Source organism: Mesocricetus auratus, unplaced genomic scaffold, assembly GCF_017639785.1.
Source record: "Mesocricetus auratus isolate SY011 unplaced genomic scaffold, BCM_Maur_2.0 Super-Scaffold_100013, whole genome shotgun sequence".
Taxonomy (NCBI): domain Eukaryota; kingdom Metazoa; phylum Chordata; class Mammalia; order Rodentia; family Cricetidae; genus Mesocricetus; species Mesocricetus auratus.
In genome coordinates this window covers 43,066,649-43,083,829 of record NW_024429196.1, presented here as the reverse complement: position 1 = coordinate 43,083,829, position 17,181 = coordinate 43,066,649, and the positions used below count along the sequence as shown (strand labels likewise).

Genomic DNA, 17,181 nt, shown 5'->3' with positions numbered 1-17,181 from the left:
AATTATCAGGTAAAAATTATATTCACAATGTCCAGTCGATTTGTTATTGTCATGTTCAGAGAATATGTGTTATCTATTCTATCTTAGTGAATCTAAAGTTTTGTAAGTAAACCATTTTTTAATCATAACTTGTATTATCATCCTAAAAATATCTTTTTAGACCTAAAAACCTCTTCTTAGATAAACACCTTAAACCAATCACAGCAATATTTTTTCACACAGTGTACAAATATCCAACAACAGGACCTAGTATAGACCCATGCATGCTCTGTCGTTGCCACTTTAGTTTCTGTGTGCCCCTATGAGCCTTTCTTAGTTGATTCTGTGGGCCATGTTCTTCTGGTGTCCTCAAAATCCCTGGCTTCTACAATCCATCCTCTCTATCTTCCGTAGGGCTCCCTGAGTTCCACCTAATGTTTGGCTGTGGGTCCAGAGACGTTAGATGAAGAGGAGAGGTGTAGGTGGGATCCACAGATCTTCGTGGGAAGGGGAAATAGAATAGATTTTTATGGATGGACTAAGGGCAGGGAGGCATGAGAACAGAGGTGTCAGGTGGGGGAGGGAGGGATGGAGCAAGATAGTAGAGGAAGAGACAAATGAAATAGGTAGGCATTTGGGGGCAATATGGAAACCTAGTGCAGTGGAAACATACTGGAACCCATGAGGGTGACCCTAGCAAGCACTCCTAGTAATGGAGAATAAGGAGCCTGAATCAGCGTTTTTCTGTAGCCAGGCTAGACTTCCAGTGGTTGATCTGGGACACCAACCCAACCACAAAATCCATGACCCACAACCTGCCATACCTGCAAAAATGTGCTGGGTGGCTCAGAGCTTATGGGAGTGCCCAACTGGTCTCACCTGAGGCCCACACCACAAGAAGGAGTCCATGTCTGACACGGCCTACAATGGCCAGGATCCAGAAGCTGGATGGCTTGGAGATCTAGTTAGTATAGAACCAAATACAACTGACAAAAAAGTCAGTTAAAGATTCCTAATGATATTCTTCTGTACTCCTTAGATCAGTGCTTAGCCCAGCTTCCTCCAGTAGCTGATGGGAAAAGATACAGAAATACACATATTTTGGTATGTTTTCAAAGATAAAATTGATAGTGACAGTCAGCCAGATAAATTTGCTAATCTGTAGGCTCCATCTCAGTTCTTTTGTCTTTCTTCTGAGTATCCCAATTTAAGCCATAAAATGATTTCCTTTTTATCTATTCAAGGGCTAGCTAGTTAGGTAAATTCACTCTCTGGTTAGAGTTCAATATTTTAGATACTAAATTAGCCAAGTGCTTGGGCTTTGCTCATCCTGCAAGGGAAGACCCTTATATGACTGTCATAAGGGTCCATATACAGTTTTTGTGAATCAGGGTTTGTAACTACTCCAATAGTGATGATAAACAGGTGTCAGAAAAATCTGACACCCAGAGAGATTTGCAGTTGAGAACCATTTGTGACACATGTTCCTAAATTTTATGCAAAAGTTTCTTCAAAACCATAATTTTTCTTGTCTGTTGCTATTCCATTTCTAGAATGTTGTCTCAGAGTTTTCAGCTGGCACACTGTATCCAACTACGTTCAAAGACAGGAAACACACAAAATAGAATCAGACAGGCACTCTCTTCTTTTGTTTCTAAGAGAAATAGCCAGTATTCCTTTCTCTATAGGCTTTCCACAAGGTCTTGGCAAGAACCCAAAAGGTCACTAAGAATAAGTAACATGATTCCCTCACTTTCCAGTTTTAGAGGAAGATGAGGGAAAGAAGAAATGCCTATTGTACCTCTTATGAAAGTATTTGCCATAGCAGTCAGGAATGGTTTCTCCATCTCTCCATTCCATCTATACTAATTAACTCTTGTTTTTTTTTGCCACATTACAAGTTATTTTACCTGTACAAGTTAAATGCATGATTTCTTCATTGGATATTAGCTGGTGACAGTATACACAAATCTGATGCTATATTCTCATCAGGCCAGTGATGCCAAATATTTGTACAACCATTTAATATCCATTGTTTCTATTATCTCCATAATAGCATCCTGAAATTCAAATATTTGGAGCACTCAGATATTAGAAACAAGGAAACTAACATTGTAACACAACAACCTAGGGCTAGTAAATGCCGTGTTTTGGCTCTGTGATCTTAGCTTTCTGCAAGAACTTTCACTTTGTTCAAAAGCTTTACACCAAAGTAGAACATTACTGAGTTTCCTTTCTCCTCACAATAGGATAAACTTCTAATACACACTTGGGTGCAGAAACATGTATAAGCCTCCACATTCAGGTCCAAACTCTAAGACCTATTTGGGTAAAGCAGTAACATCTTGTAAAAGTTAATGTGCTCATGATCCCTCAATCTCTCTACATTTCCATTAGAGATACTTAATACAAGAAGGTAAAACAAAATTATTACATCCAAAGTGAAGTTAGTATTATTGCTATTAACAAAACTGCGGGAATCATTTAAATGACAATTGATAACCAACTCTCTCTCCACACACACACACACACACACACACACACACACACACACACACACACACAAGATAAATGGGAAACTGTTAAAAGTGCTATGATTTCCCTTGTGAATCTTCTATAGCTGTTGATCAAAAAGTCCTAATTAGCAAATAGAGCCAAATCGTACATAAAAATACAGCACGATCAAGAGACATTTATCAGAGAGATGTGGTGTGGAATATTAGGATGCAAGAATAATTTCTTATTTGGAAATACAAGATGTACAGGAGAATATTTTTAGTCTGATGGAAAAGCAGTTGATCAAATTCATTAAACATGGTTGACAGAAAGTATTTTGAAGGAAATAATGACACTTTCTTACCATGATAAATAAAACACATGTATTTTTATATTGGGGTTGTAGTCTTTCTCCCACACAGCTAAGGAAAAAGAAGGACCCCCATCAATTCTACTCTGTTTAATGATGTTGATTTTATAGTCAGTGTAGCCAGAGAGAAAACCTAGAGGATAAAAATTAGGAAAGAGAAATGAAGAGACATAGTTTTCAATGAAATGGATGCAGTCAGCTTTGAAAATAAAAATCGAAATTGAATTCAAGCAATAAAAGAATTCAGTAAAATGGCTGAGTATAAACTTAACAGTAAAATCTGTAATCTTAGCTGTGCCTTTAATCCCTACACTTGAGAGACAGAGGCAGGTGAATCTCTGTGAGTTTGAGGCCAGCTGGTATACAAAGTGAGTTTCAGGACAGCCAGAGCTGTTACCCTGTCTAAAAACAAAACAAAACAAAACAAACAAAATATCCTGTAATGACCTGATATAAACTAACAGACAAAGGTTCCATTTACTTTAGCAACAGAATATAAAAAGGAATCAAAAGGAATGTGAGACACTTGTTAGGAAAATAAATGTAGCATTACTAAATCACAAAAATCAAAAGTAGACATACGTATTTGGAAAGGATATTGTGACTTTACATGGTGAGGATACTATTCGTTTAACCGTAATCTAGACATTTAGCTCCAGCAAGATAAAAATGCCAAAAGCTCGGGGTTGGTTGATTTGCACTAAATGGTTTATTCTCTATTTCATTTGCAAAAGTGTTAGATCCCAAATATTCAGTAAAAGAAGAAAACAATAGCCGGCGCCTACTGTGAGTTTTTTTTTTTCATAAACCAATGTGATTCTGGGGAACAGACATGCAATCCAGTGGGACAAAAGACTCCTGAAGTACATCCAGGCACCACTGGAGACTGAGTGCATGGTGGTTCATCTCACATCACCATGAAAAGATGGAGTGCTCAACAATGCTGGTGGAGCAATTTTAACACAATAAAATTAGATTTTAGATAGTACGCCATGTTTAAAAATAAACTGCAATTTGCTTTCAAGTTCTAAATATAAGTGAAAAAACAGCATGGAGTCATCCCTTTCTAAACATGAGGTCAGGGATAGTGTTTTAGGGGAGATAAAATTCAGAAGCAATAAAAGAAATCTTACTTGAATTGTAAAAATTCTTTTCATTGTAAAATTATAGCCAAGAATATATAGAATTTAGACATAAAAGGCAAATTAATAAGCAGAAAACGGGAGATAAAAAAGTTCCCAAACTTGATAGCAGATAGTTGTTTTCACAAGAATACAAAATGAGATGTTGCTTTGACAGGTCAAAGTTTGTTCAACTGCTCTGCATGAATGAAAATCATCTCACTCATCAGAAAGTCAGATCCTGAGAAGATGAGGATCCTGACTCCTGTGGTGTGATGCCTTGATCGGGGTATGAGCTCCTAGACTATGCACTGTGTAGATTTCTCCAAACACTACACTGTCATCTTTTGTAACGACATTATACACTTTTTTAAGTTCTAAAAAAATAGCCTTGGGATTCTGATTCCCTAACCAACTTATCAGATGGGCACAAATACAAGTTTGGCAGCATCCTCTGTTGGCAGGACTATAAAGAAAGCAGGCACTCATGTGTTACTGGTAAAAGTACAAAAGTCTAAGGGAGAGAAATCTGGTAACATTTCAAACAACCACTGATGTGGGCTTACCTTCTGACCCGGGTGTTTTGTTTCAGATGACGTTGCATCTTCCAAACAGCAGAGAAAAAATTGTTACAGTGCTTTTGTTCATGTAAGAATGGGAACGAACCAGAAAAAATAAGGTGGAAGCTGATGAAAAGTGTTATCCTTAAGGGATGTGAAGAAGAAGGGGAGAGGTTGGAATAGGAGAGAAATGTCCCTCAGTTCTCAGGAGCATTTTGAGTTCCAAAACATGACATTTTAGCATTTTTAAATAATAAAATTAAACCAAAGGAAAAGAGTGTAGAATTCTGAAATTTAGAACAAACTGAAACAAAGGAAATTAATGACTATTAATCTAGAAGTGTAACCACACAGAGTCAGCTTGTTCTGCGTGAACATTTTAGCACAGTATTGATTTCAAGCTCCCCAAAACTCAGTCTAAGAACAAAATTCCTATGATAAAATCCCAACTTTATTCCACATTTTTACTTTTATAGTAATTTTGATTATAGTATAAAGCACATACATCATTTTGTTAATAATTTTGGAAACATGATCTTTTATTTTAATAGAGATGATAAATATAAAAGCAATCATGAAATCTACAATATTAAATTTGAACTAAACATAGCAATGTAAATTTATGATTTTGTACACATAAGAAGTTCTAATAGTGGAAAGGCCACCCAAGCAATGACATCTATTGCCCATGCTGGTTTCTAGGTAACTTTCCATCAAGTCTGACCAGGAGAGCCCACAGTGAGCCTGGGTCTCCTGCTATCTCAGAAAGTCATCAAGCATTCAAAGGTCAATGGGGTCAGTGTGAGCAGACGCTGGCTGGAAAGAAAACTCAGTGACTAAGCAAGAGACATTGCTTATCCATTTAATATATAGAGCCTTGAGTATTGTTATCCTGCACAGACCAGGCAACATAGGCAGGTGTCATTTATTCTGCTGTTAGTCTTATTATACCAACCTCTAATGAAATAATTGATTCAGGAAAGATTTTCTCTATAATTTCTTGGTGAAGGCTACTAAGATATTATAACAGGTAAAGACATTTGCCATCAAGCCTGATCACCTGCTTTTTCTCACTGGACCAAGTAGAGGAGAGAACAAACTCCAGAAGTTGTCCTATGATATCTGTAGGAGCATGGACTTATACTTAAAAAGTCATTAACTAACTAACTAACTAACTAATTAACTAACTAACTGACTAACTAACTCTCTCCCTCTCCTTCACACCTCTTTTATACACACACACATACATACACACATGCAAACTGCACATGAGCAATAAATGAGATAAATATGTCTAAAGAATGTAAAAGCACTAAGTGTGCAGTTAAGTTTGAAACTAACACTGGATAAAGGATATTCCTAGCATCACAAAATATCATCCAACACTGATGGCTAATTATTCATGGAGATATCTGTGTTATCGTGTATCATGTATGGTGATCAAAGTCAGCAACATAACAGTGAGAAACTGAATAATTTGTTTTCTAACATGATAATGCTGGAAGCACACACCTCACCACTGTTGTGTTCTTTCCAAACATGTTGAGCCAAAGTCTCATCAAGATGTAGACATAATATCATTTGTGGGGGTGACAGAAACTAGAGGCACAAGTTCAATGACACCCAAGGAAGTTTTCCAGGAAATACATAAAAGAAATGAAATAAGGCAACTGTATAATCTAAGGGTGTTCAGTGTGGATGTTCCATGGGAAGCCCACTTATTATGAGTCTACCGAAGTGGTTGTTGTTCTCAACTTCGAGTTGCTGTGCTCCATGCCTCCACCATGATGTCCTGCTTCATCACATGTCCCAGAGAAGCAAGTCCACTGGCTGGACTGAAATGTCTGGCCCTGTGAGCCAAAGTGACTTTTCTTTCTCACAAGTTGTTGACTCAACCTTACCATGTAACAGAAAGCTGACTTTAGCTCTTGTTTTGGACTCTGCATGGAGCCCTTGTTTTCCTTGACTCTGTCAGAAATGAACACTGGCCATGGGCAGCACAAAATCACTGGCCAAAAATGAAGCTTTGTAAGAGCAGAAGAAGGTTATCTTAACCCTCGAGGGGAGTCTCTGAGCTCCCCACAAAATAATGCAACTGTTGGAACCCTAGCCTGCTTGCTAGTCCTTTCTTCTTGCTGCTTTGCTCTTCAGTCTTACTTGTCTCACATGGTGGCAGTCATCTCCACAGCTTATGAGTTCACATAACAATTTAGTTACAGAGAAGCTGATCAGTAGGCATACAGCTCCAATTCTACACATCCTGGGCAGTCTAAATATGTGATGTTTTTGTATAGGTGTGTATGAATTTGTCAGTGCAAATGTATGCATGTGTGCATGTGTTCATACATGTGGAGACCAGAGGTGGACTCTGGATGCCTTGATTTGGCCACTCTTCACATTATTTTGAGACTAAGTCTGCCATTGAACCTGAAACTCATTGACTTGGCTGTGCTGACTGGCCAATGAGCTTCAGAGTTCTGTCTCTCTTGTCCATATCGCTCAATGCTGAAGTTATAGGAATCCATTGTCATGCCCACTTTTATTAGGATGTTGGGGACCCAAACCCAGGTCTTCATGCTCTATAACAAGCACTTTGAACACTGAACCATCTTTCTGACACAACGTTAGCTCTCATTATAAACAGTATCTTATAAATGCATATTTTATTTTCTTTCCACATTCACTCCTATCCTAAATGTATATAATCTATTCAGTCATTGTTTGTTTTAACCTAGCAAGCTGGTTCTTGTTTTTTCTGGGTTATACATATGGAGGAGTAGGCAAGATATATGTAATTATATAGAATGAAGTCATGATGATATTTATATACTACCTCATAGAAACTCAAAGTGTAATGCTAATGATGATACTGTTTTGACCAAATAGATTTCACTATTGATAATGCTTTATTGTGAAGAAAGTAATTTTTTTGCAACTTTGCATTCTGTTTATTTTCTCAGCATTTGAGAGTGGCCATTTCTTAATGTCTTTTTTTAATTTATATTTTAATTTAAATTAGAAACAATCTTATTTTACATGTAAATCCCAGTTCCCTCCCCCTCCCCCTCCTCCTCATCAACCCCCTCCAATCTATCCCCCTTTTGCTCCCCAGGGAAAGTGAGGCCTTCCATGGGGGGATCATCAAAGTCTGTCACATCATTTGGATCAGGGCCTAGGCCTTCCCCCATGTGTCTAGGCTGAGAAATTATCCCTCTATGGGAGTGGGCTCCTAAAGTCAATTCATACACTAGGGGTAAATAATGATCCACTACCAGAGGCCCCATAGACTGCACAGGCCTCCTAACTGACACTCAAGTTGAGGGGGCCTGGTTTGATCCTATGCTTGTAATGTGTATTCTTCCCACCAGTTGCCTGGGTCGCATTGCCACTTCTCTGGAGGTGTGGATTATAGTCTCGTAATCATTTGCTCTATGTCTAATATCTATGTATGAGTGAGTATATGACATGCTTGTCTTTTTGTGACTGGATTACCTCACTCACTAGTTCCATTCATTTGCCTACAATTTCAAGATTCCATTGTTTTTTTCCACTGAGTAGTAGTACTCCATTGTGTAAATGTACCACATTTTCTTTATCCATTTTTCAGTTGAGGGGCATCTAGGTTGCTTCCAGGTTCTGACTATTACAAATAATGCTGCCATGAACTAGTTGAACAGATGTCCTTGTTGTATGAATGCACATTTTTGGGTATATGTGTAAGAGTGAAATTGCTGGATCTTGAGGTAGACTAAGGCCCATTTTCCTGAGGAACCGCCATACTGATTTCCAAAGTGGCTGTATGGGTTGGCACTCCCACCAGCAGTGGAGGAGTGTACCCCTTTGTCCACATCCTCTCCTAGTTGATTTTGAATTTAGCCATTCTGACAGGAGTAAGATAGTATCTCAAAGTTGTTTTGATTTGCATTTCCCTGATGGTTAAGGATTTTGGGCACTTTCTTAAGTGTCTTTCAGCCGTTTTAGATTACTCTATGGAGAATTCTCTATTTAGTTCTGTACCACAATTTTAATTGGATTATTTAGTGTTTTGGTAACTAGGTTCTTGAGTTATTTGTATATTTTAGAGATCAACCCTCTATCAGATGTGGGGTTGGTAAAGATCTTTTCCCATTCTGTGGGATGCCTTTTTTTCTTGTTGACTGTGCCCTTTGCCTTACAGAAGCTTCTCAGTTTCAGAAGGTCCCATTTGTTAATTGTCGATCTTAGTGTCTGTGCTACTGGTGTTATGTTCAGGAAGTAGTCTCCTGTAACAATTCATTCAAGGGTACTTCCCACTTTCTCTTCTAAGATGTTCAGTGTAGCTGTGTTTATGTTGAGGTCCTTGATCCATTTGGATCAGTGGTGTTGGGTTTTGTCAAAGGCTTTTTCAGCATCTAGTGAAATGATCTCATGATTTTTTTTTCAGTTTGTTTACATGGTAGATTACATTGATGGATTTTCATAGATTGATCCATTCCTGCATCCCTGGGATGAAGCCTACTCAATTATGGTGGTGTGTTCTTGGATTTGATTTGCCAGTGTTTTATTGAGTATTTTTGCATCAATGTTCATGAGGAGTTCTCTTTCTTAGTTGTGTCTTTGTGTGGTTTTGCTACCAATGTAATTGTAGCCTCATGAAAAGAATTTGTCAATGATCCTTCTTCTTGTATTACGTGGAACACTTTGATGAGTATTGGTATTATCTCTTTGAATTTCTGGTGGAATTCTGTACTGAAACCATCTGGCCCTGGGCTTATTTTGATTGGGAGACTTTTGATGACTGCTTCTATTTCATTATGGGTTATTTGTCTATTTAAATTGCTTGTCTGTTCTTGACTTAATTTTGGTAAGTGATATCTATCCCGAAAATTGCCTATTTCCTTTAGATTTTCAAATTTTGTGAAGTATAGGATTTCAAAGTATAACCTGGTGATTCTCTGGATTTCATCAATGTCCATTGTTATGTCTCCCTTTTCATTTCTGATTTTGTTAATCTTCATGGTCTCTCTCTGTCTTTGGTTAGTTTGGATAAAGGTTTGTCTATGTTGTTGATTTTCTCGATGAACCAACTCTTCATTCCATTAATTATTTTTATTGTTTTCCTAGTTTCTACTTTATTAATTTCAGCCCTCAATTTGATTTTTTTCCTAGTATCTACTCCTCTGAGGTTACCTTATTTCTTTTTGTTCTAGAACCTTCAGGTGTGATGTTAATTCTCTAGTGTGACTATTCTCCAGTGTCTTCATGTGGGCACTTAGTGCTATGAACTTCCTCTTAGCACTGCTTTCAAAGTGTTCCATAAGTTTGAGTATGTTGTTTCTTCATTCTCATTAAATTCTAGGAAGCCTTTAATTTCCATTTTTATTTCTTCCTTGGCCCAGAATTGGTGCAATTGCATATTGTTCAAATTCCATGAGTTTCTAGATTTCTGCAATTCGTGTTGTTGTTGAATTTTAACTTTAAAGCATGGTGGTCTGAGAAGATATGGGGGGTTATTCCAATTTTTTTGTACCTATTGAGGTTTGCTATGTTGCCAAGTATGCAGTAGATTTTAGAGAAGGTTCCATGTGGTGCTGAGAAGAAGGTATATTCTTTTGTGTTTGGATGGAATGTTCTATAGATGTCTATTAAACCCAATTGGGTCATAACTTCTGTTAATTCCTTTGTTTCTTTGTTAAGTTTCTGTCTGGTGTCCTGTCTAGTGGTGAGAGTGGGGTGTTGAAATCTCCCACTATAAGTGTATGAGTTTTTATTTGTGATTGGAATTTCAGTACTGTTTCTTTTATGAACATGGGTGCCTTTGTATTTGGTGCATATATGTTCAGAATTGAGATTTCATCCTGACTGATTTTTCCTGTGATTAATATGAAATGACCTTTTCCATCTCTTTTGATTGATTTTAGTTTGAAGCCTAATTTGTTAGACATTAGTATTGCTACACCAGCTTGTTTCTTTTGATTGGAAAATCTTTTCCCAACCCTTTACTCTGAGGTAATGTCTGTCTTTGAAGTTGAAGTGTTTTTCTTGTATGCAGCAGAAGGATGGATTCTATCTTCTTATCCATTCTGCTAGTTTGTATCTTTATAGGTGAGTTAAGACCATTGATATTGAGATGTATTAATGACCACTGACTTTTAATTATTTTTTTTAATTTGAATGTATGTTTATTATACACAAATACATAGAGGGGAAGCCATTTAGTTCCAAAAAGGTATAATCACAAAATTTACAGACAAATGGACATCAAATGTCTACCAGTTGAGGTCACCCAGTCATATAAATACACTGCATGTTCTTCCTCATGTGCAATCTAGACACTAACACATGTACATATGTATTAGTGTATGTGGGTACAGCATAAAAGTGAGAATGAAGTTTGAATATTAGGGCTGAGAAGGATTTAGGTGATGAACATGGATTGTGAAAGAGGACGTAAGACAACTGATTTTCACGTTCCAACACCGTCATGGATTTTAGTTTTCATAGTGTGTAAGTACATGTAACATACATGCGGTGCAGACAGTGTCAAATCCAATGTGAGAGCCTCAGATTCCGTTCTGAATGTCCGACTTTTAATTCTTGTTTGTTTTGGATTTGGTGGTGGTGGTGGTGGTGGTATTGTGTATGGATTTCCACCCCTTGTTTCTTTTTTCTTTAGACTTTTGGTAAAGTAGGGTTATCTATTTCCTATGTTTTTGTGAGTATAGTTAACTTCCTTAAGGTTGGAGTTTTCCTTACAGTAATTTCTATAGGACTGGATTAATAGATATCTATTTAAATCTGGTCTTGTCATGGAATATCTTGTTTTCTCCATCTATAGTGATTGAAAGCTTTCCTCGGCATAGTAGTCTGTGCTGGCATCCATGGTTTCTTAGCATTTGTAGAATATCTGTCCAGGACCTTCTGGCTTTCAGAGTTTTCATTGAGAATTTGGGTGTAATTCTAAGTCTGCCTTTATATGTTACTTGGCTTTTTCCTTTGCTGCTCTTAATATTCTTTCTTTATTCTATATGTTTGGTGTCTTGATTATTATGTGGCGAGGGGACTTTTTTTGTGGTCCAGTCTGTTTGATACTCTGTAAGCTTCTTGTACATTCATTGGAATGTCTTTCTTTAGGTTGGGAAAGTTTTCTTCTGTGATTTTGCTGAATATATTTTCTGCACCTTTGAATTGGTTTTCTTCACCTTCTATACCTGTTATTCTTAGGCTTGGACTTCTCATGGTGTCCCATATTTCCAGGATATTTTGTGTTAGGGATTTGTTGGACTTAAGATTTCCATTGTCCGATGGTCTATTTCTCCTAGTGTACCTTCAGTGCCTGATATTCTGTCTTCCATCCCTTGTATTTTGTTGGTTATGCTTGCAAATGTACTTCCTGATCATTTACTCTGCTTTTCTATTTCCAGTATTCCCTCAGACTGTTTTTTTATTGTCTCTATTTCAGCTTTCATGACTTGAATGGTTTGAATTGTTTCCTTCACTTGTTTGCTTGTTTCCTCTTGGCTTTCCTTAAGAGATTTGTTTATAGCCGGGCGTTGGTGGCGCATACCTTTTATCCCAGCACTCGGGAGGCAGAGGCAGGCGGATCTCTGTGAGTTCGAGGCCGGTCTGGTCTACCAAATGAGTTCCAGGACAGCCTCCAAAACAATACAGAGAAACCCTGTCTCGAAAAACCAAAAAGAGAGAGAGAGAGAGAGAGAGAGAGAGAGAGAGAGAGAGAGAGAGAGAGAGAGAGAGAGAGAGAGAGAGATTTGTTTATTTCTTACATTTTTTTGGTTTGTCTTTTCCTCCATTTCTTGCATTTTTTGCTTGTTTCTTCTTCCATTTCTTTGAGGAATTTTCACATTTCCTATTTGAGGGTCTCTATCATCTTCATACAGTTGTTTTTAAGGTCATTCTCTTCTGCTTCATCTGTGTTGAGATGTTCAGGTCTTGTTGGTGTAGAGTCCTTCAACTCTAGTGGCATCATATTGGTCTTTCTGTTGTTGAATGTGTTCTTATATTGTTGTCTTCCCATCTCTTCTTTCAGTGGGTGCAAGTGGGGATCTCTCCCTCTCCTGGTGGTTACCGGTCCAAGGTTCTCTTCTAGTAGGTGTAAGCAGGTCCAATACTCTGATGGCTCTCATGGTGAATGCAGGCGGGTCTGAGACACTCCCTCTCTCGGTGGATGGAGGTGGGACTAGCACTGTGATGTCAGCAGATTCTGGATGATGTGGTCCACCAGGGTGGGTACACCTGTGCACGGTCCCCAGATCAGGTGACACCAAGGAGAGCAAGCAGAGGTCGGGTCTGGAACAGACCCACACCCACCTCTTCAAAAATAATTTCATATGCAGACTTTGAATAGAGAGCATGCATCCTACATGAGCATGTTTTATAGAGCCTGAGTGATGTTCATTCAGCAGAGATCATAAGTTGGTCTCCCATTTTCCTTGTGTTGCTGGGATTGAACTGATGCCATATGGGTGTGCTGTCACTTTAGTTCTACTCCCAACCCATGGCTGGAAGTCTCATTTTCACTTTTGAAAAGTATTCTCTAGGTGGCTTCACTTTCCATTCTGCCCAAGCAGCACCAATGCCCTGAGTTTTGAACGGATCATGGCCCAGAGGCTTTATGAAGTGATTTAAGAGGTGCAATACAGCATACTTAGAGACTTCTGGCTCAGATATAGACGTTAGACTCAGGATACCTTCCTTTCACCGTGTTCCTTCATGCATGAAGTCACTTGAGATAACGTGTAGGCAAACTTGCTTTATGAATCATTTACTCTGGAGAACCTTAGTCTTTGCCCTTGCCGCCCAGACTCCTCAGGCTACACTCAGAGTGGCTTCTGTCAACAGAGAAAATCATTTGTGTAGGTTAGCCACACAGTGAGGTATAGACACTTTGCCCACATTTCTGTAGTGAGTTCAGTCTCTGGGGATATTTCTGTCATTCCTTGATTTAATGCTACAGGATCCCAATCAAAGGGAATCCTTCCTTTGTCCTTCTAAACAAATCATCATAAGCCAGCTGTGAAACTCAGATGTCCTAATGTTGGTAGCCTAATCTTGGGGTCTAGCTTGTAGTTGTTCACTTATAAGAAGTTACTTCATGAAGTCAAGTTTAACTTCTAATTTTTATTTTTTCCACAGTTGGGTTGTTTGATATGAATAAAGTTTATAAAGAACAAATGATTTGCAATCATTTAAAAGTCATTTATATGATAACTTATATCAAAGGCCTTCAGACTCTGTGCTGATGAAAGACATGATGATTTTAACATAAAAGCCCTTAACCATTTTCTTTTAATCAACATTTCAGATTATTTGAATACATTTTACTCTATAAGGATGGAGTGATGTTTCAGATTGAACAAGCCACCAAACAGTGTGCAAAGCTATCCTTGACAGAACCCTGGGATCCTCTGGATATACCCCAGAATTCTACCTTTGAAGATCAGTACTCCATTGGGGGACCTCAGGAGCAGATCACAGTCCAGGAGTGGTCCGACAGAAGGACAGCCAGATCCTGTAAGGATGGAAAGAATTCATGCATTCCATCTCAGGGTATATGTTGGGGAATGTTGTCTTCTAAGTCCCTTAAGGAAGTTAGTCTTAAGGGTACATAGGTTTTAAAGCCTATGTAAGTTCCCTTGTGTATTTTTTAACTGTGTATAACTGCTTTCTTAGTGGGTTATTGGAACATGTTCATCTTCTAGTGACAATTGCATGTCTCTGTCACTTTGGATCTTATTGACTCACCCTATCTGTAGACTTTTCATGATCTCCATGAGGACTGTGACCTGAAAGTAATTCTTTCCAAGAATACTCATTGTATTAGGTGCCAACATTTCCTTCCCTAACACCACTTCCTAAAGCCACCGTGTCCAGACCTGTTACATTATTCTAAATGCAAACAGGCATACTTTGATCCAAAATTATTCCTGTTAATTTTGAAACATGAAGTATAGACATTCAGTCTATGAGAAACAGTATGGGATTTAACCAAAACATTAAGCATAAGATTGCCATATGCTTCAGAGCATCCAACTCTGAACATATAATCAAAAGAATAATTACAGGAACTCAACCATTTAGTTGTACACCTTTTTTTATAGTGGTTTCATTCTTAGCATCAAACTGTTGGAAATAATCCAGATACCATCAACAGATAAATGAATAACTATGTGATGTACCTCTACAGGAGAATAGTTTTCATCCTTTTAAAGGAAGAGATATGAATTCTGGCATATGTAGCGACATGAACAAATCTTGAGGCTGGTATGTTAAGGGAAATAAGCCAGTCACAAACTGATAAATACTGTGTGCATGAAGTATCCAAATCTATCAGACAGTCACTAGCATGCTGGTTGCAAGGGACTGAAGGAGAGGAAGATGGGAAACTATTGAACGAGTAAGAGTTTTCAGTTTAGGAGTGTAGCACAGTAAGTGGTGATAATTATAAACAGTGTGAATGCCTCCACAAGGTATCCTTACAAAGTTAAAAGGTGCATTTTCTGTTGACTATATTTTACTACAAAAAAAGTATAGGAATTTTGCCTATCTTCTCTCTGAAAAGTCAACTTATTTCCTCTTTAGATGAAACCTGGATCGGCGTTTACACAGCCAAGGATTGTTATCCAGTCCAGGAGACCTTCATCAGGAATTACACTGTGGTCCTGTCCACACGTTTTTTTGATGTGCAGCTAGGCATTAAGGACCCTTCTGTATTCACCCCGCCAAGTACATGCCAGACAGCACAGCCAGAAAAGATGAGTGAGGACTGCTCCTGGTGAACTTGACGCCACACAAATGACCCTTGGCTCTTAGTGACCCCATCTCACACAAATGACCCTTGGCTCTTAGTGACCCCATCTGGAAATGGATTAGAGACTGGTTTGGTTGGGATGCAGCTCTTCAATGGAAATAAAGATAATCTTAGGAGATAAACCCTCATGTGGGATTTCTTAAACATCTGACTCTGGCTGCTCAGTTCCATTTTCAGTAGAGAACTTGGGGCAGCCTCAACTGGCGGTAGGGACACTTTGCACACTTCCAATGCCTGTTTGGGGCTGTCCTTTCTGTGTGCGGGTGTGTAGTCTGTGCAGTAGAGTAGGAAGGGGTGAGGGTGAGTACATGAAGTTTGCCTCTGCAGGGATGAACATTTTACTATTGTAATTACAAACTGAAGGAGCTAATAAAATGTAGAATGATTTAGTTTGTCTGCACCAGAGTGGCAACAATGTCCACTGACCACACCCCTACCTTTGGCTACTGCAAAATGACTCTTTAAGATTCCTTCCAGACTTGAAATTTGTGGCATGACCCGATGAATGTAGATATTCTGCAAGAAAGTGGAAATTTATAATAGGGAGCAATGATTCCTCTGAAGGGAAAAGCAAGTTTTAAGCAGGAGGCTTAGACAATCTTATTATTCACACATGAATGAAGTAAGAGCCATGTGTGTGCTGCTTTCTGTGCTAGAGTACTGATTAGTGAGATGACCCTTTATATATTCTAGCAAGCAGTCAGACTTCTAAAACAGCACTGAACTGGGAGGCCCCCTCAGTCAGGACTAGAATTCTCTTTCACTCCTAACTCCTGTAAGTATTAAATGCACTAGGCTAGCTCTGGCCTTGACTTTCCTGGAACTCCATCTCACCATAACTGTGTCATTGTGACTTCTGCTCATCCTTCTCAGGTCGGCTCACATGTGACCTCTGTAAACTGCCCTCACACCTGCATTGATTGCACCTTGCTGCTTGGCATGCCTTGCTCACAATACTTATTATGCTGTGTGAGGATTTCCTGATTACTGGAAACTGCCCTCTGCTATCCTGGCTAAGAGCCCTTTGAGTACGGGTATCAGGTTCTGTTTACTTTAATATCTCCAGTATCAAGCAAGTGCCTGGCACGTATTCAGTGCCCTCAACATTTGTAGTGTGGAGCTCACCAACTCTGTTTGTGTTCAGTTTCCTCAACTTCTAATCAGGGTTGGGTTTTCTGATTGCTAGGGACACTTCCAGTAACACAGCTTACTATTATAGATTCTTCTATCTCTGTGTCTGTGTTTGATTTGGCCATGTATCATCTTTAGTTATCAAGAGAAATGTGTGATGCTTGCTTTATGCTGAAAACAATCTATATTGTAATTTATACCATAAGCAAATTTGATGACATGTCACAAATTATTTTTTTCATGTGTTTGTCTCTGTAATGAATATGAATGAACTCAATTATAAGGAAGTTAAAACTCTGCTGTAATAAATAAATAAAATACTTCCCATAATAAAAATCAAGTTGGTTATCCTGTCTTCAGAGTCTGCTAAGTCTCATCTTCTGTAAAGTTCAGTTTCAGCTGCCTGGGTCAGAGGGAAGCTTCAAAGCCAGTCTTGATCTGTTTTTCTCTCTCGGTTCTCACCACTAATCAGGACCCAAGCTAACATCAGAGTGTAGTTCTTACAGCTACCACTTGTATTCAGCTATCACTAGGTCTGGGTTCTTGACATTCTCGGGTTTGGGAGGAGTATTTACACCTACTAACTTTTCTCTAGTCGGTTTTCTAGGAACTACCCTGTTTTTGTTATCTGTAATGCATTCATATTTATGAACCACTATCAAGCTTTTGCCCTCTACAGCAGTTGAGCTGATTCCTGGGATCACAAAGGAGAGTTAA

At 38.5% G+C, this 17,181-nt stretch overlaps 1 protein-coding gene across 1 annotated transcript in view; it reads left to right on the top strand.

The window, feature by feature from the left end:
- Epdr1 (ependymin related 1) overlaps window positions 1-16,819 on the top strand; it is a 34,215-nt gene extending 17,396 nt beyond the window's left edge. The window contains exons 2-3 of the mRNA XM_013114704.3: window positions 13,828-14,036; window positions 15,105-16,819. Coding sequence (XP_012970158.1) covers window positions 13,828-14,036; window positions 15,105-15,301 — 406 coding nt within the window. The 3' untranslated portion in view covers window positions 15,302-16,819. The remainder of the gene's footprint in view (window positions 1-13,827; window positions 14,037-15,104) is intronic.
- Window positions 16,820-17,181: the final 362 nt, after the last annotated feature.